The following is a 27,355-nucleotide window of genomic DNA, read 5'->3' as shown; positions in this document are numbered from 1 at the left end:
GTTAGGTTTATTCCTAGGTATCTTACAGTTTTTGGTGTAGTTGTAAATGGGAGCAATTCCTTGATATCTCTTTCTTCTGCCTCATTATTAGGGTATAGAAATGCAACTGACTTCTGTGCATTGATTTTACATCCTGTGACTTTGCTGAATTCCTGTATCAGTTCTAGCAATTTTGGGGTGGAGTCTTTTGGGACTACGTGGAGTAACTACATGGAGTATCATGTCATCTGTGAAGAGTGAGAGTTTGACTTTTTGCCAATTCGAATGCCTTTTAATTTTTTTGTTGTTGTCTGGTTGCTGTGGGTAGGACTTGCAATTCTATGTTGAATAAGAGTGGTGAGAGTGAATATTCCTGTCACGTTCCTGACCGTAAGGGAAAAACTGAAAGTTTTGAGGATGATATTCACTGTGGGTTTTTCGTATATGGCTTTTATGATATTGTGGTGTGTTTCTTCTACCCCTACACTGCGGAGAGTTTTTATCAGAAAATGTTGATTCTTCCTGCTTTCACTAATGGAGAATGCTGGAAAGTACTTTAATTTAGAGTAAACAATTTTAGGTCATGTGGTATCAATTTATGAGACACATACGCAGAAAGTGATTTCCTAAGTTTAAAAGGTGAGCTTTATCTTTAATATTTCTCCTCAAATACATTCTTTTGGACTTAAACAATTGTGATCCAGGGAAAGCAGAGCCAAATAATTGCTTTGGCCTCTGTTTTCTGGTTCCTGTTTCCTGATGTGAGAAGCAACTACGCTGTACGCACTGTACCTTTGAACTTGTGGACGGGAGATGGGAGGCACGAAGCAGAGGAGATGGGCATGGCCGGGGGTTGAGAGACCTGCACAGGGCATAGACAGGTGTCTGACAGTGTAATCTCTGGCCCTCTCTCTGCTGTCAGAAGTTGGATGTTCTGTTGGTTCTTTTCCTGACGCTACAAAGACCGAGCGTATTTCACTTAACTGCGCCCCCAACTTACAGCAACGGTCCTTGCTTATCTTTTTATTTAGTTTTATTTTATCTAGCATTTAATTAATTAATTAATTTATTTATTTAAGGATTTTTATTTATTTATTTGACAGAGAGAGAGACAGCCAGTGAGAGAGGGAACACCAGCAGGGGGAGTGGGAGAGGAAGAAGCAGGCTCCCAGCAGAGCAGGGAGCCCGATGCGGGGCTCGATCCCAGGACTCTGGGATCACTCCCTGAGCTGAAGGCAGACGCTTAACGACTGAGCCACGCAGGTGCCCCTTTATCTAACATTTTAAAAACATAACTGCTTTCATGAATTGCTCTAGGATCTATTTATATTTAGCAGATTCCCTTTATCTTTGTTTTAGAAGTATGGTCGTGTACTTCTCAGATGCATTCAGAATGAAGATCCAAAAAGTCTAGAATATTCTAGATCATTAATGAAAGTTTTCATCCCAGTGTATATAATAGTCCAGAAAAAATGGCCATATAGATTTTAGTAAGATTATAACAGTGTTAAAGATCGTTAAGCCTCCATTAAGCAAAAAATGAAATTGGAATACTCAGTAAACTTCCACTTTTGATCAATGAGTGTTCTCTTATGCTTTTCTGTTCCAAATATATGTTTTTCTTCAAATTCCATAAAAGATTTTTTGAAACTTTTGAGGTTGTCTTGCATGAAATAATTTTCTTTTGCATTAAATCAAATTATTGAGGTAAGGATGGGAAGAAAGCATATTTAGAGAATTTTCTACTGATGAAACTATACTGAGGATGTTTGGCTTTCTATTTTGGTGGACGTGTTGAAGATGCCATCTTCTCACATATTTGTTATTATGGAATTTGAACCTCTGTTATAGCATTTGTTTAATTCTGTATTTTAAATTAGGGTGCATGGGGGGCACCTGACTGGCTCAGTTAGTAGAGCATGGGACTCTTGATCTCAGGGTTGTGAGTGCAAGCCCTGCATTGGGTGTAGAGATTACTTAAAAAAAAATAAATGAATTAAGGTGCGTGAGAGTATTCACTATACACTGAATGGGGTTCTCTTATTTTAGGTTATTCTATGAGTGTTGTATTTTTGTTTAAAGATACACATATTTTTACAGCTTGGTAGAATGGACTTCAGACCAGCATTGAGACCTGCAGGTCCTAGCTTAGAGAATAACTTTTTTTTTTTTTTTTCCTATTGTAGACATGCCAATCTACTAGTCTCTTCTACCTTGGACTGTTAGTAAGATTAGGTTAGATACTATATGTGGAAGTGCTTTTAAAATTTAGGAGCATTACACAAAACTAAGGGGTTATTATTTGTAACCATGACGAAAATCATATCTGAAGAATTTCTGTCTTAGAAAAAACAAAGGAGAGAGAATTACATGGGATAGTGACTTGTGTTTTTAAGCTACATGTTTAGAAATTATGATATGCCAAAGGACTAATGTAATACTTAAAAATATCAAAATGCAAATGGTTAACTTAATCTCATTTCCATGCTCTTTACTATTTGATTGACCTTGACCTGGTTTTATTTTAAGGATTGTGTACATCAATGGCAGAATCCTCCAGCGATTCAGACCACTTTCGCTCTCGTGATCGATTGAGTCGATGGACTGCTAGGTCAACATGCAGGGAATCTCTAAGTCGTCCTACAGTAGGCGTCACCAAGAAGGTCAACACTATAACAAGTACTTTACAGGTTAGTTAAACTATGGTTGCATTTAATAGATTTTAAATAGTTTAGGCTGAGAAAGAGTTTTGGTCAGTGTATTAGTTTTTTTTGCTGCTGTAACAAATTACCACAAAACTAATTATATAATTAAGTTATTGTTTATAATTAATTAAAATAACAAAGTTATTTTTTATAGTTCTGTGCATCAAAACCTGACAGTGGTCTTATTGGACCAAAATCAGGGTTCCATAGGGCCGCATTCCATTCTGGAGACCCTAGGGGAATATCTGTTCCTTTGCTTTTCCCAGCTTTCAGAAACTGCCCACATTTTTGAGGTCCTCTTCCTTCATCTTCAAAGCCAGCAAGGGTGGGTTGAGTCCTTCTCATGTCACATCACTTTGACTATCTTCTGCTTCCCTCTTCTATTTTTAAGGACACGTGTGATTACCTTGGGTTCACCCAATAATCCATGATATCTCCCCATCTCAAGGTCCTTAACTTGAGATATATAGCATATCTATAAAAGTCCCTTTGCCATGTAAGGTTACATATATACAAGTTCCAAGGATTAGGACTCGGGCATCTTTGGGGGCCAGTATTCTGCCTAACACAGTCAATAAAGATATTTGAAATATATGATAGGTTGTAGAAGTGTTTTGGGATAAGGCAATATGTCCAAGTAAAATGTGTGGGAGTGAAACGAGTAGGAATCACCACAATTTATCTTCTTGTGGACATGTGCCTTTAGAGAAGTTGCTCCTATTTTGGCTACACAGATTATTCATGGATGAACAATATTGAAATGCCATTTTTATTCAGAGGCTAACTTTTCACTGTGTTTGGAATTTTGAATGGAGGCAGTTTATATCTTGTCCATAGAAAGGACTTGGTAACACAACCAAACTGGGCAAAAGAAAACTTAGAGTTTTTTTTTCCTACCCATTAATCTCTTGTTCTCTTATTTTGCCTGGATAAGCAAGGATTTTGGCTTTTAATTGCTTTGAGTTAGTATGGATAAGAAGAGACTAATTTCTGGTGGAGAGGCCATAGTTTGATTTAAAACTCAGAAAGTCTTTCTTTTTAAGCTTATGTAGAGTAGAATACCACTGGATTTTTGGTGTGCTTTCCCACTGATAAGACATATTAGTAAGTATATATTTTTGAAAGAAATGCTTTCATTAATCTCTCAGGTAAAACCTGGCATATTTGGGTAGAAACCATTTTTGTTGTGATTAGAACTTAATTTGTTGTTTATAGCTAAAGGTTAAAGGATACTTTTTTTCTTTTTTCCAAATCAAGTTCTGAGGTGAAGTTATAATTGAAATAACATTGATCCTAATGATTTGCTTCTCTTATACACAGTCTACTAGGTTTGTTATCTCAGGATTCCTTTTCTGTAAAAAAGGTGTGAATTAGTTGAGGTACACAAATTAATAATGAAGAGTCTTTTTGTTGCCAACTGATTATGGAACCTTGGATAAGGATTTAAATTGTGTGCTTCAGTAAATTGTGGATTGATTTGGGTTTCTCTCTCAGTGGTTTTAATATTTATTTGATTTATAAAGTATATTAATATCCAACTTAAGGGTGATATAAATTGTACCTTTTACAAATGGTTGACTTAGCTATTTGACATACTACCAAGACTGAGAAAAACATTGGAACAATTAATAAAATCCATTTTCTTTTTTAAGGACACCAGTCGGAACCTGCGACAAGTAGACCAGTTGCTTGGACAGTATCAAGAATATAGTAATGGACAGGCGGGTGCTATAGAACATGTGAGAAATGTTTACATTTTTCTTACCTACCTTTTTGGAAATCAATTGTTGAGAAGTAGGGAGGTGAGATAAAGGATAGAACCATTGTGAACAGCTTTAGCTTTTAGCATTTCTTTACTATTTTTTAATAGGTTAGCTTGTCAGATGGATTGCCAGCTAGCTTATATAGATTAGATTCTATTGAATTTGAAAGTTTAAAGTCAGAGGAGGAAGAATTCAGGACACTAGTTAAACTGAGACTTACTAAATTTGGGCCGCTGATACCCCTCTTGGGAGTTAAGAATTTTATGGATGGTTTATTTTAAAGTAATATATGTTCATTGTTTAAAAAAATTATAAAACCTTTCTTAGCCCTTCTTAGTTCCACTCCAAAGAGGTAACAGTTTGACAGTTTCTTTTGTATCTTTCCGAGCATTTTTTTTTTTTTTAAAGATTTTATTATTTATTCGACAGAGATAGAGACAGCCAGCGAGAGGGAACACAAGCAGGGGGAGAGGGAGAGGAAGAAGCAGGCTCACAGCAGAGGAGCCTGACGTGGGGCTCGATCCCATAACGCCAGGATCACGCCCTGAGCCAAAGGCAGACGCCCAACCGCTGTGCCACCCAGGCGCCCCCCGAGCATTTTCTATGCATGTATATACATAACTACTTTATAAATAATGAGAGTTAATTCTTTGCTTTTTCATTTATTGGTGAAAGCTTAAACAGTATTAACTAGTAGCGGAAACAAACCTACTTTCTCGTGCTGAGTATTAGATGCTTCATTATGGTAGCAGATTTCCTTTGAATGGAGGAATTGAGGAATGAAATCATGTATTAGGTAAACTTCTGTATAGATAAACATTTAAAATAAAATGTCTTCTGTGGCGTTAAACCTCTGTGGTAGTCAAATAATGCTGAACTCTGGGGTGTGGTTTTATACATGGGAAGTAAATAAACTCAAACAGGTATTTCATTTCCATCTGAGTTGTAAGTACATAGAATGCAAAGCTACTCATTAAAAATAAGACATAGGGAGCGAGAGTTTTTCCTTTTGCTGTAGGCCATTCCTTAGTCTGGTCTACAGTCTCTTCCTTCGTTTCCCCATATTCTTGTTCTGTTAAAACAGTTGGTTCTCAATGACTTTTCCCTGTAGCATACCAGAAGGGTATGTCATTCATTGCCTTGTATTATACTTACTCATTAGAGGAATGATTTTTACCCTGCCACCTGTAAATTACCTGGGGGAGTATCTGTCATAATCTGTGGGAATATCTGTAAATTGGAAAGAATATTTCTCACAAGTGATTCTGATGGGCTCTTCAATGAAAATTGCTTTCTTGGCATTAAACTGCTATGGAATATATCATATCCCCAAATGAGGTTTTTTGTTTTTATTTTATTTTTTTTTTAAAAACAGTGCGTGTTCTGTTTAGGGAGGGACCATGGAGAGTGATTTTTTTTTTTTTTCCTTTTGGTGGCTGTGCTGCAACTCATGCAAGTCTTTGTGCTGTAGAATCTGCTTTTTTTTTTTTTTCTTTTTCTAAACATCCTGAAATTGGTTAATCCAGTATTTAACCCGTGTTCAACTGTTTAAAAATTTCTCCATTCTAAATATACATTGCCTTGTTGAAATTAGCATTTCTTCTTTAAAATAGAAGAGATTTCCTAGAAAATGAGACCAATTCTTTTGCTCTAGAGAAAACAAGAATTTTTATTATTAACCTAGATTTTGTAAACGATTCTATTGCTAAACCTTAGGAAATGGATGAGGTGTGTGTACATATATATGCATGTTTAATATCTGTTTTATTTAACTTTGTGAACCTAATTTGTAGTGGGTGAGGGGAAATACAAATATTTGATGTAGTGTTTCCCTTCTGGGAAGATCTCCCCCAACAAGAGAACTGTGAGAATTACTCTTGTTGGTTTGTAAGGCCTAAGGGTCAAGAGTCATGTTCGGTCACTTTTTTGATGACTTTTCCTTGAAGTATACATAATTTCACCTTGTTCCTTCAAATCTTTATAACTGCCAATCCTAAATTTATTTCTTTACCTGTTATATGTGAAGGCCTCTCTATGAGGAGTTGAGCAGTGTTGAAGCATTGGTGATGTGGTCCATGGGGTCTCATAGAAAGCAGCAATTCCCTTTTCATAGGCTCTTTGGAAATGTCTCCGTATGCTTATTAGTATATCCCAGGCACTTTTTTATATTTAGTCATTTAGTTCTCTCAACAATCCTATTAGGTAGATACTATTATTATCCTCATTTACATGATAAAAAAATTGGGGCACAGAATGGTTGCTAACTTACCCATGGTTTCACAGCTAGTTAGTGACAGAGCCATGCATAGGATGTTATCCTGAAGCTTAGCATCAGGGTTCATTTACTTCACTGAGTCATGGTTGCTCACATTTGTATGATACTGTGAGTTTGTATTTCTGAAAATTGGGATTTTGGATTCGAAGTTTGAAGGCTTATATACTTTACGTTGATAACCTAGATTTTGGAGATTATCTTAACCGATAGAAAAACAGAAGCCCAGTGTCACACACATCATTACTGTTACAGCTGGTACACGTCCAGAATGAGAGTTAGATGGATCAAATCCAGAAACAGAATTGGGAAGAAATATGGCACTGAGCTAGGATTGGCATTGACAGATTGTCAAAGTTGGTGGTTTTAGCTGCCACTTAGGCAATGTGGAAGGTTCCTCAAGCTGTCTACATCAGCATCAGTTTTTCCCTTCCTCCTAAATAACAGCCATTGATTTTTCACTAGCCTTTTTGCAGCCGTTCCAGCCAATGAGCCATATTTAGTTGGATAGTATGTCTTACGGTCTTTAGGTGCAGTGAACTTCATGACTTTATGGAAATGTCATCTTGAGTTATTTCTCATGCTGTAAATTCCTTGGGAGGTCTGCGAACATTTGGGCAAAAGAGGACCTGTGGGGAAGGTTTTATTTGAAAGCTTACTATGAAGATTTGGAACTTATTGTATTCCTGTATTAAATAGTGCAATTGATAAGCTTAGTGCTTAAAATATTTCTAGAACTGTGTGTTCCTATTCATGAGAGAACAGTGTCTGTTTTTGTGTTAATATTATAAAAATGGAATGCCTCAAGGAATAATATTAAAAAAATATTCAACATAAAAAGTTAATACCTTCTGCAGTGGAAATTTGGACTGCAGCTGAGGCTACACTAGTTAATACTGGTTATATGAGAAAAATACAGTTGTCTTGATTCAAATCAGCAGACTGATTAAGTTCATTTTTAAGGTAAAGATTGATGAGAACACAGTAATATCAAATTAGAACTTAGAGACTTGCTTTAATAGGTAATTTTTCTTCTAATTAAGTACTCTCATGTAAATTTCCCTTTGGGAGTAATAGGATGTTACCATCTGGCATATGGACTTTGAAAGAATTTGAATGTTAAATAATAAAGTGCAGGTTTTTTTTCTTGTATTCAGTGGGTTTCAGTTCTCAAATATAATTAGTGATATCCCAGAAGGATAATGGTAGTGGTTTAGGGCCAGGCACAAACCACTTGTAATATCCCAAAGCTGAAGGTATCTGCCCCCTTTTTTCTGGCCGAGTTTTACTAATCGTCCTGAAGGTGAGAATCGTTCAGTTTAATGTAAGAGTCTGTGGATAAGAAATTATAATCAAGCAGTTAAATTCTGCTACAACCTTCTTTTTGTAAATATATTTCGGACTTAGGAATTAGGTTTTTAGAGTCTTATATTTAAAGTTATATTACCAAATCCTTCATGAAATTGCTGGACAGGAGAATAATTTTTATAGAATTTTGCTTTGAGACTAATGGAAAAATGTAGACTCTGGAGTCAGATTTGAAATTTAATCCTGGTTTTTTCCACTAGAAACCATTTTAGTGACTTTGGACAAGGTATTAAACTTTTCTGAACTTGAGTTTCATCATCTGAAAAATGAACATAGTCCTATATCCCTCATTATGACCAACATTTATTAATGTGGTCACACTGTTTAGACACTTGCTAAACATTCATATTTTTGTTGTTTCTTTATTTCATCCAATAATCCCTACCTTCAAGCATTTGCTATGTTCTTAATGTTGTACTTGGTATATTGTAGGCACTCAGAACAGGTTACTTTCCTTTCTTTGAACTCATTGAGCCTAACCTCAGTTTCATTTGTGTATCATTGTGACAATAAGCAACATCATGTGTTGCAATACTCACAGGGATATATGTCTGATTATTTTGACTTCAACGTATATGCTAAATTAGACAACACACATAATATTGCTTTTTGTCTATCTTCTGTTCGTGAGTATACTATCTATTAAGAGCACATTCCACTTTCCATGAGTGCTCATTTATTGATACTTAAAATATTACATACAAATATTTTAAAAATACTTTCAAAATTATGATTAGAATGTGTGTGATATATGGGCTTTGAATATGTAGGATTTCATTTAAATACAAAGGGATAAAGAAAGGGGGGGTAATCAGAAGGGGGAATGAAGCATGAGAGACTATGGACTCTGAGAAACAAACCGAGGGCTTCAGAGGGGAGGGGGATGGGGGAATGGGATAGGCTGGTGATGGGTAGTAAGGAGGGCACGTATTGCATGGTGCACTGGGTGATATACGCAACTAATGAATCCTCGAACTTTACATCAAAAACCAGGGATGTACTGTATGGTGACTAACATAATATAATAAAAAAACATTGAAAAAAAACCCCAAAATAGTTACATAAATGATGTATCATTTGAAAGAGAATTCTCAATTTCAGGAATACTGTTATGAGTTTATAGTTCTGTGAATCAGCATATGGAGAGAGATTAGGCAAAGCAGCCGGAGCTAATGATCTTTTGGTAAATAAAAAAATAAAATAGGAGGAACCATTTTAAAAATACATTTTAGCAACAGATGGTGGGACCAGAGAAATATGCAAACCATAAATTCGCACTCTTGTTTAATTTTTTAAAACTCTCCTCCTCCTTTCTTCTTGTTTTTAATCGTAGAAGACAAATAGACTGTAAGGAACCAAAATAGAGCTGATACAATTAACTGCTCTACAACCAATGTATTTTGCAGTCTGTTGTCAGATAAACTTTGGCATTCTGTAGAGAAATAGGCACTGAAGGAAAGCCAGGCATAAAAGCACTTAATCGGAGTGCCTGTGGATGACATCATTATCCTGGACAAAATTTTTAAAATGACCTCTTTTCTGCTGTACTTTTGCCCTGGATTTTGTCAAGCTGACCTCTAACATTTGTAAATCGAAGTACTTAATTTTTTTTTTTTTAATATGTCATTACTTTAGATACATCTAAACTTATAATGCAAACTTTCTGTGGTCACTGGTGCTATATATAAAGTGTGAATGTTTGCTAAATACTGACTCTTTAGGGTTAGGTGAGAAGAAAACTCAATCTTTAGACCAGAGTATTTTCCAATTTCTGCTTAACTGTGCTGCTAAGTGAGTGCAGTTCTCTCACATGAGCAAATTTGCATGCATTTCTGTAGAATCTATATGTTAGGGGACGTTTTTTGTTAGTATGAAAATAAGAGACAATTTAGAGTAAGAAAAGTATCTGAAGGGGGCACCTGGGTGGCACAGCGGTTAAAGCGTCTGCCTTCGGCTCAGGGCGTGATCCCGACGTTGGGGGATCGAGCCCCACATCAGGCTCCTCCGCTATGAGCCTGCTTCTTCCTCTCCCACTCCCCCTGCTTGTGTTCCCTCTCTCAGGCTGTCTCTATCTCTGTCGAATAAATAAATAAAATCTTTAAAAAAAAAAAAAAAAAAGTATCTGAAGAAACTAAACGGGATCTTTACGTGGTTTCCAAAATTCAAGCCTACTTTAAGATTTGTTTATTTGAGAGAGAGAGAGAGAAAGAGAACGTGCATGGGTTTGCACATGCACACAAGCAGGGGGAGGGACAGGGAGAGAGGGAGGGAGAATCCTTGAGCAGACTCTGAGCTGACTGCAGAGCTCAACGTGGGGCTTGATCTCAGCACCCTGAGATCATGACTTGAGTCAAAACCAAGAGTCGGCCATTTAACCGATGGAGCCACCCAGGCACCCCAAGCCTACTTTAAAGTGCAGCATTTATAATTTTTACCAAGGTTATTGCTGGCTTTTTTTTTTTTTTTAAGTTGTATTTTTCATTTGTGTGGAAGCTAATTATTTGACGATTGTTTAGTATCTACTATATGTATGTGTAAATAATTGACTACTCCTAGTTTATTTCTATTATGGTCTCTGTGGAATGATCATAAATCTTTTAAGAATTTTCTAGTGATTATGTTTTGTGCAATTTTCCTTTTTCTCTCCCACAATGAGCATAGTCAAGGATGGAATTAGTTTTGCTGAGAATGTGAATTTGTGAGATCTGATAATTATTAGTGAAGCAGTTACTCTTGCTCTATATTTACCAAGAAAGATTATACATGTGGTTCTTTACCATTTCTCATTTTCTCTTACTGAAGCCAAATTTTATTGAATGATGTATTTCTTAGGCATTTCTGATACTGTTTGTGGAGTTGGTGCCTTAGTTTCCTACTGTTTACTATTGCTTGGAAACCTTATGTTCCTAGGGACTAGTCAAGAAGTTTGCTATGAATTTTGGAAAGTCAGTATTTTTAACTTAAAAAAACAAACCAGAGTTCCAGGCCCGGGTAGGTAGAGTTAGCATATTGCTCACTGGGTACTCTATAAAACCACTACTGAATGCACGGAGCAGCTATTTGAGGACTCTGAAAAGTAAATGCAGGCAGTCCTTGTTGCATGGTTTTGATGTGCATGAGTTTCATTCCCCGGTTTGGTCATAACACCAGTCCCCAAACAACACAATTTGAATTTCAGTTAACAAAGTTTATTAACTATGAGTAACTGCAAAAAGTACACCCTTTGCTGCTAGCTCTTCAGGTCACACAGTGCTATGTAACAGATCACTGCTTTTGAAGTCTGTTGCTGATTGGTCACAGATAGTAAAACGTATGTTGTGTTACTTCCTTGTCTTCTAATGATAAACCTGTGGTGTGCTATTTTACAAAAATGAATAATAATAAAGGAATCGGCTAACAGTGGAACAATAAGTGAAAAGTGATAGTGCTGGAAGTGAAATGTGAATCGTATTATGAAGGAATTCTATGTGGAGGTATAAAGAAATAGCTGCTCATAGTGGGAATATTGACACTGCTGCTATTCAAGAGTCCCTAGATATACGCCAGAGACATTTAGTGAAATCATTTTTAGGGAATGACAAATTCTCCGAAAGAGTTTCTCCAGATTAAAACATCCCATTTTTCATTCCATTTATTTTTTGCTTTTCTATTCATTGCCTACAATCATCGTAGTAAAAACTTCTATATACTGAGCAAACTAATCTTCCCTAGGCACTGTTCTAACTATTTTACATACAGTGTCTTATTGTGCCCTCAAAACAATTATGTGAGAATTTTAGCTGATATGGTGTGAAATACGTGGCTAGGAACAGAAGCAGAAACAAAAAGTAGCACAGCTGAGGGAATCACTGCCAGGCTTCCCCCTGGTCTTTTGGAATCATGATGTTTTCAATGATCATACTTCTTATTTGGAGTACCCATTGATGCCTGGGTGATTTCCTTTCATAGACTTGCTTTTCAGTGTAGTCGGTCCTTTTGAGTGATATACTCTTTTTCAGTTCATTAAACTTGACTTCTGTTTTGTCTCTAATTAGAGTCTTTTACGTAGAGCCATCACAAAACTTTCTCTATGAGAGCAGAGAGCTTTATGAGAATTTTAAAGTTTTATGTTTATATTTTATTTTATTAATTTATTTTTAAAGATTTTATTTATTTGACAGAGAGAGCACAAGCAGGGGGAGCAGAAGAGGGAGAGGGAGAAGGCAGCTCCCCGCTGAGCAGGGAGACCAATGTGGGGCTCCGTCCCAGGAACCTGGGATCGTGACCTGAGTTGAAGGCAGACATTTAACCGACTGAGCCACCCAGGCATCCTGATATTTTTATTTTAATGTTAATCTAAAAGCTTATGTACTTTTACACAATTTCATTTATCTACTAGTTTCCAGAATAATGAGCCGGTTTCCTAGCATGCTCTAGTAGTGACCAATAACTTTTTTTCTCTTTGAGGATCATTAACTCACAAATCTATGCGTATTTGTAGCGTTTGAATCCATTGTAGTTAATATTTCCATTGATGCTCAAATTATTTCATCATTGCCTAGAGGGAGACTTCTCAACTTCAAAGTTTAAAATCGTATCTTAAAAAAATATCATATCTTGACAATTTGGATAAACTGTCTTTATAATTGCCATTCAATTTCTGTGCCCAAGTTTTATTTGTATTTGTACCAGTACATAGTGCTTTTAGTCTAAAATCAAATGAACGGAGGTAAATGAATAGACCTAATATGTAAAGAATACACTCATCTCAAGTTGAGGTGAAAAATATGGCATAACATGTTCTATGATGCTGGTTTTACAGTATTTTAGATAGGGGAACTAGGTGAAAAATGGAATCATCATTTGGCACCTGCACAGATAGCCACGCTAAACTCTTAGGACATGTACCGTTGGAGTCAGTACCACAGTCTTGTGTGGAGCATTGATTTAGCTTCAGCAAAATAACCTCATCCATCACAGTAAATTAATCCTAAATTGAATTTTATTAGTGCTTTTTTTTTTCATTTAATATCAAGTTTGGTTTGCTTTTAGCACCTAGTTAGGGGTTAAATTCTTAAAGAGTTTAAAACAATTTTTATAATTGTATTATTTCTTTATCTCTTTGTTTTTGTGTTTTAGGAGTTACCAGATCGGTTTCATGCATCACAGTTAGATTTTGTGCAGCATCTCTTGTGTTATTGCTACTTTAGGTGTAGGGTTTTTTTTTTTTAAGATTTTATTTATTTGATATAGAGTGAGAAAGAGAGAGAGAGATCACAGGCAGGGGGGGAGTGTCAGAGGGAGAGGGACAAACATACCCACTGAGCAGGGAGCTGGACACTGGGTTTGATCCCAGGACCCAAGATCATGATTGAGCCCAAGGCAGATGCTTAATCAACTGAGCTACACAGGTGCCCCAGTAAGTGTAGATTTTAATTCAATTATATTTTCATTTTTGTATCTTAGGTGGAGGACCTGTTTTTGCCATGATATTTGTAGGAGTAATTAAAAAATATTTATCTCATTTACCTTTTACATTATAGCTTTTGGTCTTTATATATCAGCCTGTTCATCTATTCAATGGCTTATGATATATCTTTTTAGAATTTTGAAAGGAGGTTGCCAAATAGTTTGTCTGTCTTTTTATCTTATTTCTGAAATGATTCAATTTCCAACATCTGTTATTACTTCTAGATTTTGGGGTAATGTATCATTTCTCTTATTCTGTAATATTTTCCATATGGTTCCGTGATGGGTTTTTTGTTGTTGTTGTTGTTGTCAGTAGGGGTTGTGTGTCTGTATGTGTGGAAATTCATTTTATTCATCAGCTTTTAGCTACAGCTTAGGATTTGTTAGCAGTAAGCCCACACGAAAAGGATGATGGCAAGTTGTGCTTCTGGCATTGGTAGGTAAGATTATTTTGGATAACCTCTCCTATTTAGAACAACTAGAGAGGCAAAAAAAAGAAAAAAAAAAAAGAAAGAGAAAAAGAAAGTAAAAAATATTATGCCTCTATTAGAGAACAACCAAGTAAGTGAGGAATTTTGTAGTCTAGATCTGGTAAAGATCTGTCAAAAATGGAAGTCCATAAGGATGAGTTGTGCATTTGTGACTCTTCTTCCCTTAAGGCAGTAGCTGATTTCAAAAGAGATGGCTTGGAAGCAGAGAGGATCAAATCAAAGCTATCAGTAGACTGGAGAGGCCAGGGAGACCAACACTGGAGTTCAGGAATTTCCCAGCTTTCACTGGAGACCCCAAAGAATGATAGCCTAGGAAAAATGATGAGCTGAAAATGAGAGAAGTGATAAACTGAAAATAGACCTGTTCTGATGGGGGCAGAAGCTCAGCTTTGAATCATCTTAGTTCCTAACTAGATTAAGGTTATTTGGGTTTCCTAGTGACCCTAGCCTGACTTCCTGCTAGAAGCAAAACCAGATCCCTTCTAGAGGAAGACGTCATCATCCAGAGCTTTAAATAATCTCCACAAATTTTCATATACAATGTCTATCACATGATAAATAATTAGGCATAAGAAAATACCAGAGGTGACTGAAAATCAAGGGAAAAAAACAGATAATAGTAACATAAATAAGAATATAAAAAATTCTGATTAACTCATTCAAGAAATTAAAAGACAAGATTGAGAATCTTGACAAAGAATTGGAAACTCTAAAAAAGAACCAAATGAAAATTACAGAAACTGAATAATATAACTAAATAAGCAAATAAATAAATTAAAACTAGTCCTGTGAAAGTATGGATTAATTAGCAGTTGGTATTACATTGAAGAGAGAATTAATGAATCAGATAGGCCAGCATAAGATACCCAAAAAAGAAAAATGGACCAATGAAAGAATGAATAATATAGAAAAGAGCATGAATGACATAGAGGATTTGGTAAAAAGATAACTGGAATATAACTGGATTTTTAGAAAGAGAGGGAGGAAGGAGAGAAAGGGGCAGAAACAATGTTTGAAGAGATGGCTGAGAATTTATAACACAGGAAAGATATCAAGGTACAGATTCCATGATCTCTAATGGGTCAAAAATGAGATAACTAGAAATAAAACTTCACATTGTTATATCACAGTAAAACCATTGACAGAGTCAAATGAAATCTTAATAATTAGAGCTTTTTAAAAAGGACAGACTACCCACAAAAAAAAGCAGTAATAAGAAATGACAGCTTACTTTGTTTCTAAAAGGATACTGACATCAGACTTCACTTGAAAGATGTGAATAATAAAGATAAATACAGAAAAAGTTAATAGAGCTGGTTCTGTCACTAACTTGTGTGATCTAAAGTCATTTTATATTTCTAGTCCTTTTTTCGTGTTACAGTTTAGATTTGAGCCTCTTAACATGGTTTAATTTTATTCAGAACTTGTCGTAGGTTACTGATACACTATTTGGTGTTCACTGTATAAAATCTTTGGTCTACTTACATGTTAGATTTAATTTTATTTTACTTACATATAATGACTCTCAAGGTAGACCTTGTTTTCCTCGGCCTTCTCTGTATTTCTCTGGATTAATAGAGAACCCAACTTGTATAACCCAACTCAGGGAAGCAGGGCACAGAGAGTGTGGAAATATTAGCCTTTTTTCCCCCCCAGAAATGTGAGCAACATTAGAGGTGCGTTCCTGAAATTTTATTTCTTTTAATCCAGACTGTTTTATCCTTGGTGCTGCAGAAGAGCTAAATCCAAATAACCAAAATGAGAACGGATTTACTTATTTGTTGTTCATATTCTGATTCATCTGTGCTTTCTCTTGAACCAAGGCTACTTTTTTTTCCTGCACTGTTCCCCAAGGAAACCAAGTTGTTCTCTCCATAAGTGGAGTTCTACTCTTTAATTCTGGCCGAATTTAGGAAACTCTGTCCTCTCAATCATTTGTTTTGACATTCTCTTTAAAGAGTTATGGGTGACTTGTTCTATGGATCTATGCATAATTTTTATTATTTTTTATTTATCCTTGGATAAGATATCTAGACCTGATAAGATATCTAGCCCAGCAGGTCAGGGTCTGTGGTACTCTCTGTTACTTTGGGTTTCAGTTGAATCCTCTTTTCAAGTCTGTAGCTGTGTACAGCTCTGGACATTATTCTTTATATTTAGTGTCTTTTTATTTAATGTAGCTCTTTAGGTCTAAAAGTTGTCTTATATCCCCTGCTGTCTGACTCCTTAATAATCTGAAGAGAGAGTTTGGACAACTCTATTCCCTAGTATGTATTAACAGTCTGACATCTGACCACATAGTTTTCTGGGATTTGAAGTCTTTGAAAGAATGAAAAAGATGTTCTGATATACAATTGGGCAATGCACATTATTTTAATAGCAGCAGTCACTGTGATAGCTGGTTAGTTTCCTGTTCGTTAAAGACCTGGGGCTTCTGAAGGAATATTTAGAAGGGAGGAAGACTCTCTCCCATCTTTCAGATATATGGCCTTGTTATGTTTTTAAGTTGGGTGGCACATCAATTAGACATTTAATCTGGTTTTGAAAGCCCTTAGGTAGTAGACCTGTTTTTCACCTCTGCTAATAGAAAGATGGAATAGGTAGCAACAGATGCTGTTTAAAACCAAGTGTTAGAATTGATTCTGAGAATATTTTATGTTTACTATGTTTATAGTTCTTAACATACCTTGCTTCAAAATTTTTTCTGATATAAATTCTCTTCGGGAACTCAGATTATTTCAGAAATAACTTTAAAAATCTCTTGTCTGTTTGTATTGGAATTGTTTAGAGAGAATAACTTTTCCTTCATTTTATTCTTTAATTTAGTTAAAAGAAAGCTTGGAACAATCAATAGGCCAACTGCGGAGTCAACGTTTATTGAGAAACTCAGGAGGGAGAAGTATTTCTGTTACAAGTCTGAGTGCAAGTGACCTTGATGGTGGCACTGTGACAGGTAAACTCTTCAGATGTTTTGAAAACTCTCTTTTGTTGTACAAATGTTTCTGAAGTCCATATTGAATACATTTAATCTTTGGAGAAATAGGACCCGTGTATATTAAATAAGGTTAAGAAGAGGCAGTTGTCAGTGATTTTGTGGTGACTGTTTTGAAATATGTTCAGTGGGACTTTGTTATTCTATTACTTTTGTTCTCAGACTCCATGGACTGCATAGAGTTTTACTTGACAAAACTTGGATTTAATTGTCTGCCTCTAATCAAAACGAATACACAAATAGGATTTACTGTGTGGTGTACTTTCTAGATGAGAAGTCTTGTCCCAGCATCATAGTTTTTCAAAGTCTGATTAAGAAATATTTTATGACTTTTGTTAAGAACAGGTGAATTTTATCTTTGGTGTGCAGCTAGATTTCAGTGGCTAGATTAAAGGTGTAATACTTGGTTTGCCTGTAGTTAATCTTACTCAATACTTTCCTACAACACTGAGATCACATTTGAATGGAAAATACTTAGAATAGAAAAGTCTGCAGTGAAGAGAGGTGATTTACATAGAAGTGAGCATCAGTAGCTTGTATTAATATTGCTGTTGATCATAATAAGGATTAAAAATTGGACACGATTGGGGGCGCCTGGGTGGCACAGCGGTTGAGCGTCTGCCTTCGGCTTGGCGTGATCCCGGCGTTATGGGATCGAGCCCCACTGATCAGGCTCCTCCGCTGGGAGCCTGCTTCTTCCTCTCCCACTCCCCCTGCTTGTGTTCCCTGTCTCGCTGGCTGTCTCTCTCTCTGTCGAATAAATAAACAAAATCTTTAAAAAAAAAAAAATTGGACATGATTAGCTATTTTTTACGTAGTTTTTATTGCTTTTTTTTTTTTTTTAAAGATTTTATTTATTTATTTGACAGAGAGAGAGACAACCAGCAAGAGAGGGAACCACAAGCAGGGGGAGTGGGAGAGGAAGAAGCAGGCTCCCAGCGGAGGAGCCTGACGTGGCTCGATCCCAGAACGCCAGGATCACGCCCTGAGCTGAAGGCAGACGCTTAACGACTGAGCCACCCAGGCGCCCCGTTTTTATTGATTTTTTAAACTGTTCAGATTTTAGATTACTTTGTTGTTTGAAAAATTGTTTTATTGGTATTAAGTCACATTTTAGAAAGACATAAAAGTTATTTTTATTTACCAATTTATTATTTTTAAACAAGGGAAATACTATATTATGTCTTTGAAAAGTATAGCAAATTAAAACCTTTGATGTTTTCTATCTCCAAATTATTTCTGTTGATCATTTTATCTATTTTAAGAGCAAGATCAGTGCCTATTTTGTGGCCCTAGCAAAATACTTGGGAAATAGTCTGGGTTAGGGCCTGGGTGTATAACCATGTCTGCTATATATTTTCTGGACAAAATTTTAGATTGTTTCTTCTTCTGCATGTTTTTATTTTCTTTTTTTCTTTCATTTCTGAAGAGAGCTACCGGTTTCCACCTACCTCACCCCTCAAGGACTATGGGGATCAACAGGGTACTAAGCGAATTAGGTCTAGAACTGGTGTCCGGTTTGTTCGGGAGACTGACGACGTGGGCCAGGTACTTTGTATTATTTTGTAATCTCTATTTGATTTTTTTTTTAAACCAAGTAAACTGTTTTATTTTCAATAAATAATTATTGTCATTTATTTTGAATTTTGTAATGGAGGAGGATGTTTTGTGGAGCATTCAAAGGTGAGTTTAGCTGGACATGTTTTGTTTCCTTGTACCGGTGGCTCTCTTCTGTAAGCCCTGCTAAGTCAGCTGGTTTTTTTTTCATATAAGCAAGTTAGTCAGTGTGTGGTTAGCCTATTGATTGTTTTCATTAGTGTTTTTCTGATTGTTGAATCACTGATGGAGCTATTTAATAGAAGCAAGAACTTTTATATTTTTTCATGTATTTCATGTATTCACTGAAGGTTTTGGGCATATTGGTTCTACAGATATATTTCTTTTTCTACTTCTTTAAACTTTCCTACAAGAGCTGAAAAAAATTTTTCTTGTTGCCTTGGGTAGCTAAATTAATTAGATAAGGGCTAGAGGATGTTGCTGACTTTGACATCTTTGTTTTGGCGGTTTCAGGATTGTGGGCTCAAAGTTTGTCAGGATACTCTCCTGTAGCTTTTACTTGTTATAGCATAAGATGGAAGTAACAGAACCAAGTGCATGAGAAGACACCCTGTAGAAACTTTTCCTTTATTGTGTTACTTATTTTTTTTGGTAGGTCCAACTTGAGAGAGTGGGTTATATAATGAAGCTTGGAGCAAAGAACAATATCCTAGCATGATTCATTTACTCCTTCATTCTGTTTATTTAGTGCCAGTGTTCTGGGACAGTGCTTGTGCTTGGAAACAGGAATAAGTAAAAACCTTGCCTTTTCGTGGAGTTTGTAATCTAGGGGGAGGGGGTAGTTATTAATCGAATAGGTACACAAATACACCCTTAATTATGAGCTGAGTTGCATGCTACAACAGAAAGCATAGGGCCATGGGCGTGTGTGGTAGAGGGACTTGCCCCAGTCAGGGAAGGTTTCCTGAAAAAGGCTGATGGAGCTGAGACTGGAAGGTTGAGTGAGCCATTTTAGGTTGAACAAATACTTTGGCAGGAAGGAAGCTAACACCTATGAGCAACTTAAAGAAGGCATGTGGCTGAAGACGTATGAAGGGCCGAGACTGTGCATAGTCATTTAAGGGGGTGAAAATTATTTTGAAAAGATCACTCCACTTCTAGTGTGGAAAAATGGAATCGTGGGCAAACCAATTAAGAGGATATTGCTGTGTTGTGGGTGTGAGAAGCTAGTTGCTTGGATTAGGATAAATGGAGTTGGAGAGAATGGGGTGGAGGGATAGACTTAAAAGCTATTTGGTGGGTAAAAGGAAAGGTCTTGAAGATCAGATGACCATTTGGGGAGGGTGGGAATGATTGAAAAGGAGGTGTCAAGGTTGAATCCTAGGATTCTGGTTTGCAAAACTGGAAAATCACGGCAAAACCCAAGTGAATGGTCTGCTTTTCATCTACTGTGTTACCTCCACTCCTTTCTTTTTAACTGTTCTTCCTGGTTTTAAGTCTCTTAAGATGACCTTTAGCTCCACATTGACTGCGTACTTTCATAATGCCCTGCATATCATTTGTCATTTTGTTTGCATGTCTATGTCCCATGTTAAATTCTGAGCCCTTTTGTTTCCTACCCTAATTGCCAGCACTGGTTAGTTGCTCAATGTTAAATTCATTTGTTGAAAAAAAAATCAATTTGTTTTTCTGCAAATCTCTATAACTTGCAATTTTTTGGTCACAAATTATAGTATACACATACATATATAGTATACATATTTACAGTTAGAAGTACAGTAATTTAAAGAAAGATCCATGTAACCACCACCCAGGCCACCCAGGCCAAGAATCGGAGCATTATCATACCCCTAAGGCTGTTTTATGCTCCTCCTTCCCCCAAGGGCTATCAACTACCCTGACTTGTATATTAATCATACTCTTGCTTTAAAACAAAACATTTGCATTACTTACATCTTGTTTAGTATCGCCTGCGTTTAAACTTTGTGCAAGTGGAATAATACCGTATGTCTTCTTTTGCTTTTTTTCAACTGATGTTCTGTATTTGACATTCAGCCTTACTAATGTGTAAGTAGGTTTGATCATTTCATTTTTACTACTGTATTATACTCCACTGGGAAAATATATGACAATTTATTTATATCCATTCTGTTCTTAATGGACTTTTGGTTTATTTTCAATGTTTTTATTGTGGACAGTGTTGCTCCATTCTTGTACATGGTTCCTGGTGCACGTGGGCAAGAGTTTCTCTGCAGCGTAGACTGGGATACTGTTTCATGTGGTTTAGCTGAATAGGGTTCTTGGGTAACACAGCCATGCTCATTTGTTTATGGCTACTTCTGTGCTAAAATAGCAGCATCGAGTAATTCTGACAGAGGTCATATAGCCCGAAAGCCTTAAATATTTGCTGTTACACCCTTTACAGAAAAAGTTTGCTGGCTTCTTCTTTTTTTTAGGGTATCTAAAAGGACCAGAATTACTGGACAATAAAGGATGTGATGGTTAATTACCGTACCATAGAAGCTGTGGTGGTTTATATATAAAAAGTTACATATAACTTTTTAAACAATTGCTCTTCTTTGGAAAAATATTTCTTTCAGAATAGACATGTATTTTTTTATGTCTTAATAACATTATAAAATTTGGGCATTAGTGCAAAAAATAAGTTCTTACTAACCTCAGTAAATCTTCATGGAAGAATTAAACAGAATCCTAAATGGATAACTATGCTTTGCCTTTACCAGCTTCATGCTTTTCATCAGTCCCTCCGAGACCTCAGCAGTGAACAAGTTCGGCTTGGAGATGATTTCAATCGGGAACTTGCCAGAAGAAGCCGGTAAAAGCAGAATATGGTTTTTGTTGTAGGCACGAGTTATTAGAAGAACACAATAAGTTCTGTAATTGACATGTTTGCATGAATTTAAAAATCAGTGCTGTTTTTGTACGAGTGTTTTAAAATTTATTAATAGAGCAGTTTACAAATCCTTTGAATTTAGAATGTACCATGATTCCATGTTAGACAAATTAATTTCATGGTTTTTTTTTTTTTTTTTCCAGATTTTTACTTATTTATTTGAGGGGAGGAGCAGAGGGAGAGGGACAAGCAGACTCCCTACTGAGCTGGGAGCCTGACAACTCAGAGCTTCATCCCAGGACCCTGAGATCATGACCTGAGCCAAAGGCAGACTATTAATAAACTGAGCCACCCAGGCTCCCCTAATTTCATATTTTTAAAAACATTTTAACTTACTACAGTGGAGCGCTGCCATTACAGAGAGATACATTGTGAGACCTTAGCAAAAAGGTCGATTTGCAAATATGATGGAGAGGGCAAAAGATAGAGGCAGAGACCAATCTGTTATTTTAGCTCTCAGTTGAAATCTTCAAAAATGATGAGTGGTTTATATCAGACAAGTTTTTGCAGTTTTATCAATTCTGGGTAATCCCCAACAAGTATCACTTTATTTGAAGTTTCTTCACTGTCTTTTCATTTGCATCATCAGCAGTGACAGTTGGTTTTCATTTGGAGGCCCTATTTTTACAAGAAACCAAACTTTTTATCCCTTCTCAAGAGTCACAGTCTATATACAGCAGTGATGAGGCAACAGCAAAGATGAGTGGAAGTTTCTTTACCAGCTTCACTTGCTAACTCCCATTCCAGCTGACAAAATCATTCCACACACCAGTTTTGTGTTGCTATAGGGAAAAGGGTCAAAGCTATAAATGTAAAGTTGTGATTATCAGCTGTAGTCTGTATAATTTACCTGCTTTTAAATGAGGAAGGCAGGAAATTTAGTAGTAAGAATTAAATACCTTACTATTACTCCTAGTACTAGTAGTTAATATTATTGAACAGTTACTTCATGCCAGATAGATTTAGGTTTAAATTTTACAACAACCCTAATGAAGTAGTCATTATTATTTTTTCCAGTTTTTTTTTTTTTTTACACATTTTATTTTTAAAGATTTTATTTATTTATTTGACAGAGACAGCCAGCGAGAGAGGGAACACAAGCAGGGGGAGTGGGAGAGGAAGAGGCAGGCTCATAGCAGAGGAGCCTGATGTGGGGCTCGATCCCATAACACCGGGATCACGCCCTGAGCTGAAGGCAGACGCTTAACCGCTGTGCCACCCAGGCGCCCCCTATTTTTTCCCAGTTTTTGGATGTGGAAAGGGGCACAGAGAGATGAAGTAACTCAGCTTCCTGGAATGCAAATGGGGCTTGTGGTCTAGTTAGGATTCAGATGTAGGCATATGGCCCCAGAGTATTTGCTCTTTACCACTTATAGTACCCTGTGGTTCAAAATCATTTTTTTTTTTTTTTTTAATTTGACAGAGATAGAGACAGCCCAGNCAGCGAGAGAGGGAACACAAGCAGGGGGAGTGGGAGAGGAAGAAGCAGGCTCATAGCAGAGGAGTCTGATGTGGGGCTCGATCCCACAACACCGGGATCATGCCCTGAGCCGAAGGCAGATGCTTAACCGCTGTGCCACCCAGGTGCCCCCAAAATCATTTTTATATGTAGCTGGTATGAATAAAGAAATGAAGTTCCTGAATTTTGAGCTATATTGTTGAGCTATATTTATTGTTAATCTTTTAAGCTGGTAAGGGATAGTTAATTTAAAATTAGGTATTTAGTTTTGACAAGTTGATAAAATCAGCAGAATGGTGTCAACATTCTAATGTAGTATGTTCTTGGATTGCTTTATTGTGTAGCTTTTACACATTTGAAAAAAGGGTACAAATTAAGCACTAGGAACATGAACTTTAGGAATTTGTCCTGTAAGAAGACAAAGGGGAAGTTGCAGAGATGATTTACTTATTTAGTTTAAATGATCATTTGGATGTGCAATGGTAGACGGGGAGTTTTCTGATCCTGGGCTGGTACGGTCTGCTAATAGTTTGTATGACCCAAAAGCAGAGAAACTTTACTTAAACCAGATTAGGAGTCAAGTTTCTTATGAAACATGGTGACTTAACTTTGTGAGTGAGGAAGATTTTAGGATCCCATTCTGCTTTACTTGTACCACAAATTCTTAATTTATATTTATAAAAGTGTTTATAGAATGTTGCTAGATTTAACTTCCTGTGTGATTCAGAAAGATTAACATACTCATTTAATTACTGATTTTTCATTTTTTGACATTTATTACAAAAGGTACGTTGAATAAAAGTACTCTAGAAAGCAAGCTTTTAGAAAGGATTAAATAAAGTTTAACTTAGAACTCACTCACTTTGGATGCCATATGGAAAATTGATCTGGGAAGGGCAAGTTAGAAGACTGTTACATTAGTGTGTGAGAGATGATGGCTTGACCAGGATAATGGCAAGGAAGAGATGGACGGTGATGTGTTTCAAGATATTTTTTTGAGACTGAAGAGATAGGATTTGGCAGTGGATTGGATATGGGGGGTAAAAGAAAATAAACCAAGGTTGACTCCCAGATGTCTGACCTGAGTAGCTGGGTAGATGGTAATTCCACTTCCTGAAATACAGAAAACTGGTAGGGATAGGTCAGGTATAGAAATTAAGAGTTTGGCATTGAATGTGTGAGGTTTGAGATGCCTGTGAGACGTCCAGATGTAAAATATGCAGCTAGATATTTACTCTGGAGCTCAAAGGAAAAGTCTCTGTTAGGGATGTGAGTTTAAGAGTGGTGAGCATAGGGGCGCCTGGGTGGCACAGCGGTTAAGCGTCTGCCTTCGGCTCAGGGCGTGATCCCGGCGTTATGGGATCGAGCCCCACATCAGGCTCCTCTGCTATGAGCCTGCTTCTTCCTCTCCCACTCCCCCTGCTTGTGTTCCCTCTCTCGCTGGCTGTCTCTATCTCTGTCAAATAAATAAAAAAAACTTAAAAAAAAAAAAAAGAGTGGTGAGCATAGAGAAGTGGTATTTGGAAATGGATGATATCTAGAAACTGTATGGAGAGCATGAAGGACAGGGTTCAGTGCCAAAAAGTTCCAGTATTAGAAGTCTTATATACATAGAGGAGGGGCTTGAGAAGGAACAGCTAGTGAGATGTGGGACATCCAGAAATACGTAGAACCAAAAAGTTGAGAAAGAGGTACAAGTAAAGACATTTTCAGAGATTTAAAGACTTAGAAAATTTACCTTTTAAGGTAAATTCTATCTGAGGACATTACCTAAGAACATATAAGTAAAATAAGAGGATAACCAAGAAAGAGGAAGGTACAGGTTATGAGAAATAATAAAACTAACCCAGAAACTTGGTGAAAGTAATCCCCAGAATGATAGCCACATAGGAAATAATTCGCTCTAAATTAGAGCGGGAAGTAGGTATCCTTTGAGAAGAATGTAGTCAGGAAGAAGGGAAGTAGACTCTTAATAGATGATTCTGTAAGAAATCTGAGAAGAATATCGATGATGTGATAAATAAGGCCCATATAAGGTCAAAAGATGAGAAACTAGAAAAAACAAAAGCACAGTTAAGTTAATGATGCAGATATGAAGCTGACTAAAATGGAAACATGATCGAATGTGAGCAAAAGGCATCAATTCTCTGTGATGGAATAATTCCTAAGAGGTATAAATGTATTATGTAAATTACATAGGCTACCAGTAGAAAAACTAAAAATGGTACTGAGTGTGTTTGAAATTGGAGAGGGGTGTCAGCTAAATATTTCAAAATAGTCAATTGACAGTGTCTACAGGTGAAAATGATGGAGGTAACCATTGAAAGAATGAAGTATAGAAATGGTTGAGCATGGGTGCCAATGGTGAGTGGAACCAGAGGTAAAGAGGTGTGAGAGAGGAAGGGCTTTGCATTTATTTGTAAGTCTTTCTGTACTATTTGAGTATTTATCATGTGTGTTACTAATTTGTTGGGAAAAAAGGTAATGGGAGGTAAGTTTGTAAGGGCAGCACACTCTGATGTAATTTGATTACCTATTGCTAGCAAGGATGTGAGATCAGGTTTTGGTCCTCCATCTCCCTCACCCTTCCTTTTTAATTTAAAATGAGACATATTGCAGCCTATTTGTTTATTGAAGATGATGTTTTAGTATAACATTGGTTCTCAAAGTACAATTCCCAAATCAGCACCATTGGCATCAACTAGGGGTTTGTAGAAATGGCATATTCTTGGGCACCATTGCAGATCTAATGATTCAACAGTCCGTCTTAAGTCCTCCGGGTGTTTCATATGTTGGCTAATGTTTAAGAACCACTGCAGTAGAGGATTATGTAATAACATTACGTTGTAAATTTAACTAATTGTGTATATTTTCTCAAACAGCCTACTTAAAATATTTTTCTTTGCCTAGGTCGGATGCTGAAACAAAAAGAGCTTTGGAAGAATTGACTGAAAAACTTAATGAAGCCCAAAAACAAGATGTGGTAAGAACTCTTTGTTAAAAAAAAAAAATTATTTCATATGCAGGTAATAGTGTGGCTGGGCTGGTCGTAATCACACTGATGTGATGTGATTTTAACTCTTTGGGTGGTATGTGCCATTTTGTCTAAAATATATTCTTGCACTTGTAAAATATTCATGAATTTTGGGTATTAAAATTTTAAATGTTTATAGTGGTAATATATTAGAGAATTATTATTTGTTTAATTTTTAGAGTTTCCTTATGAATATTCAAAAGAGACCCAGTGATTCCATGGCTTTTGTTAAATGATGTTTGAGAAATTTGGAATTTCTTGATAGTGACTCTGTAGCTCTCCTCATGAAGTATTTTCTTTTTTTTTTTTGAAATAAAAAATTTGTTTATTTATTTTTAATAATATTTATTTTGTTATATTAGTCACCATACAGTACATCCCCAGTTCTTGATGCAATGTTCCATGATTCATTACTTGCATATAACATCCAGTGCACCATGCAATATGTGCCCTCCTTAATACCCATCACCAGCCTATCCCAATCCCCTACCCGCCTCCCCTCTGAAGCCCTCAGTTTGTTTCCCAGAGTCCACAGACTCTCTTGGTTCATTCCCCCTTCTGTTTACCCTCCCTTCATTCTTCCCTTCCTTCTCCTACCGATCTTCCTATTTCTTATGTTCCATAAATGAGTGAAACCATATGATAATTGTCTTTCTCTGCTTGACTTATTTCACTTAGCATAATCTCCTCCAGTCCCTTCCTTGTTGCTGCAAATGTTGTGTAATCATTAAGTATTTTCATTTCACATACGTGTGTAATCACAATTGCTGCAGAGACCTTGCTGTCTGTTGTGGTTTGGCATGATGACAATTAAAAGTACCCCTAATTCTCAAGTTTTATTATCTCAAACTCAGGTTGTTGACAGTCATTATTCAGTGGTTTCTTTTTATCAAATCACTGTCCTTGGTGGAATTAAAGTGAAAAATGAAGTACATACAGTGTCTGTTTCTTTGCATCATAAGGTTGTTTTTCTTTTTTTAGGAGAAAAAAATTAATAGAAATGGTCAACTAAACTTGGAAATTTACCAGCATCAGGAGCAATGTGTATTTATTCATATCCCACAGTACCTTTTGTTTTTTCAAGACCAGGAATGGTAGCAGACAATTTTTTTCTTAACATGTTTTATTCAAACTGAAAGTTTCTGAATATAGGCAGATATTTTTTCTGCAGTTTTTATTGTGTTTACAGTTCCTTATGTAGATATGTTAAGTTTATTTTGGAGTTTGGATTTATTAGCCACATATGCTAAGAGATGGATATGCTCTATTTTCAAAGAGATCAACTTAGTTACTCTTCTTGCAGGGAAATTTACCCATTTAAAAAATTTGAATAAACATCTGGCCACATAAAAACACATTCCTCTTGTGCTTTT

General features: G+C 36.3%; 1 protein-coding gene across 8 annotated transcripts in view; it reads left to right on the top strand.

Moving 5' to 3' along the window:
* Positions 1 to 27,355, top strand: part of CEP128 (centrosomal protein 128) — a 396,639-nt gene that overhangs the window by 16,991 nt on the left and 352,293 nt on the right. For all 8 annotated transcript variants that reach the window (XM_034642093.1, XM_034642096.1, XM_034642091.1 and 5 more), the window contains 6 exons: positions 2,509 to 2,669; positions 4,337 to 4,423; positions 16,853 to 16,979; positions 18,448 to 18,566; positions 21,320 to 21,411; positions 25,859 to 25,931. In XM_034642093.1, coding sequence (XP_034497984.1) covers positions 2,523 to 2,669; positions 4,337 to 4,423; positions 16,853 to 16,979; positions 18,448 to 18,566; positions 21,320 to 21,411; positions 25,859 to 25,931 — 645 coding nt within the window. In that variant the 5' untranslated portion in view covers positions 2,509 to 2,522. The remainder of the gene's footprint in view (positions 1 to 2,508; positions 2,670 to 4,336; positions 4,424 to 16,852; positions 16,980 to 18,447; positions 18,567 to 21,319; positions 21,412 to 25,858; positions 25,932 to 27,355) is intronic.

The sequence above is a fragment of the Ailuropoda melanoleuca genome, chromosome 14 (assembly GCF_002007445.2).
Source record: "Ailuropoda melanoleuca isolate Jingjing chromosome 14, ASM200744v2, whole genome shotgun sequence".
NCBI classification, from domain to species: domain Eukaryota; kingdom Metazoa; phylum Chordata; class Mammalia; order Carnivora; family Ursidae; genus Ailuropoda; species Ailuropoda melanoleuca.
This window is presented reverse-complemented; position numbering and strand designations above follow the sequence as displayed.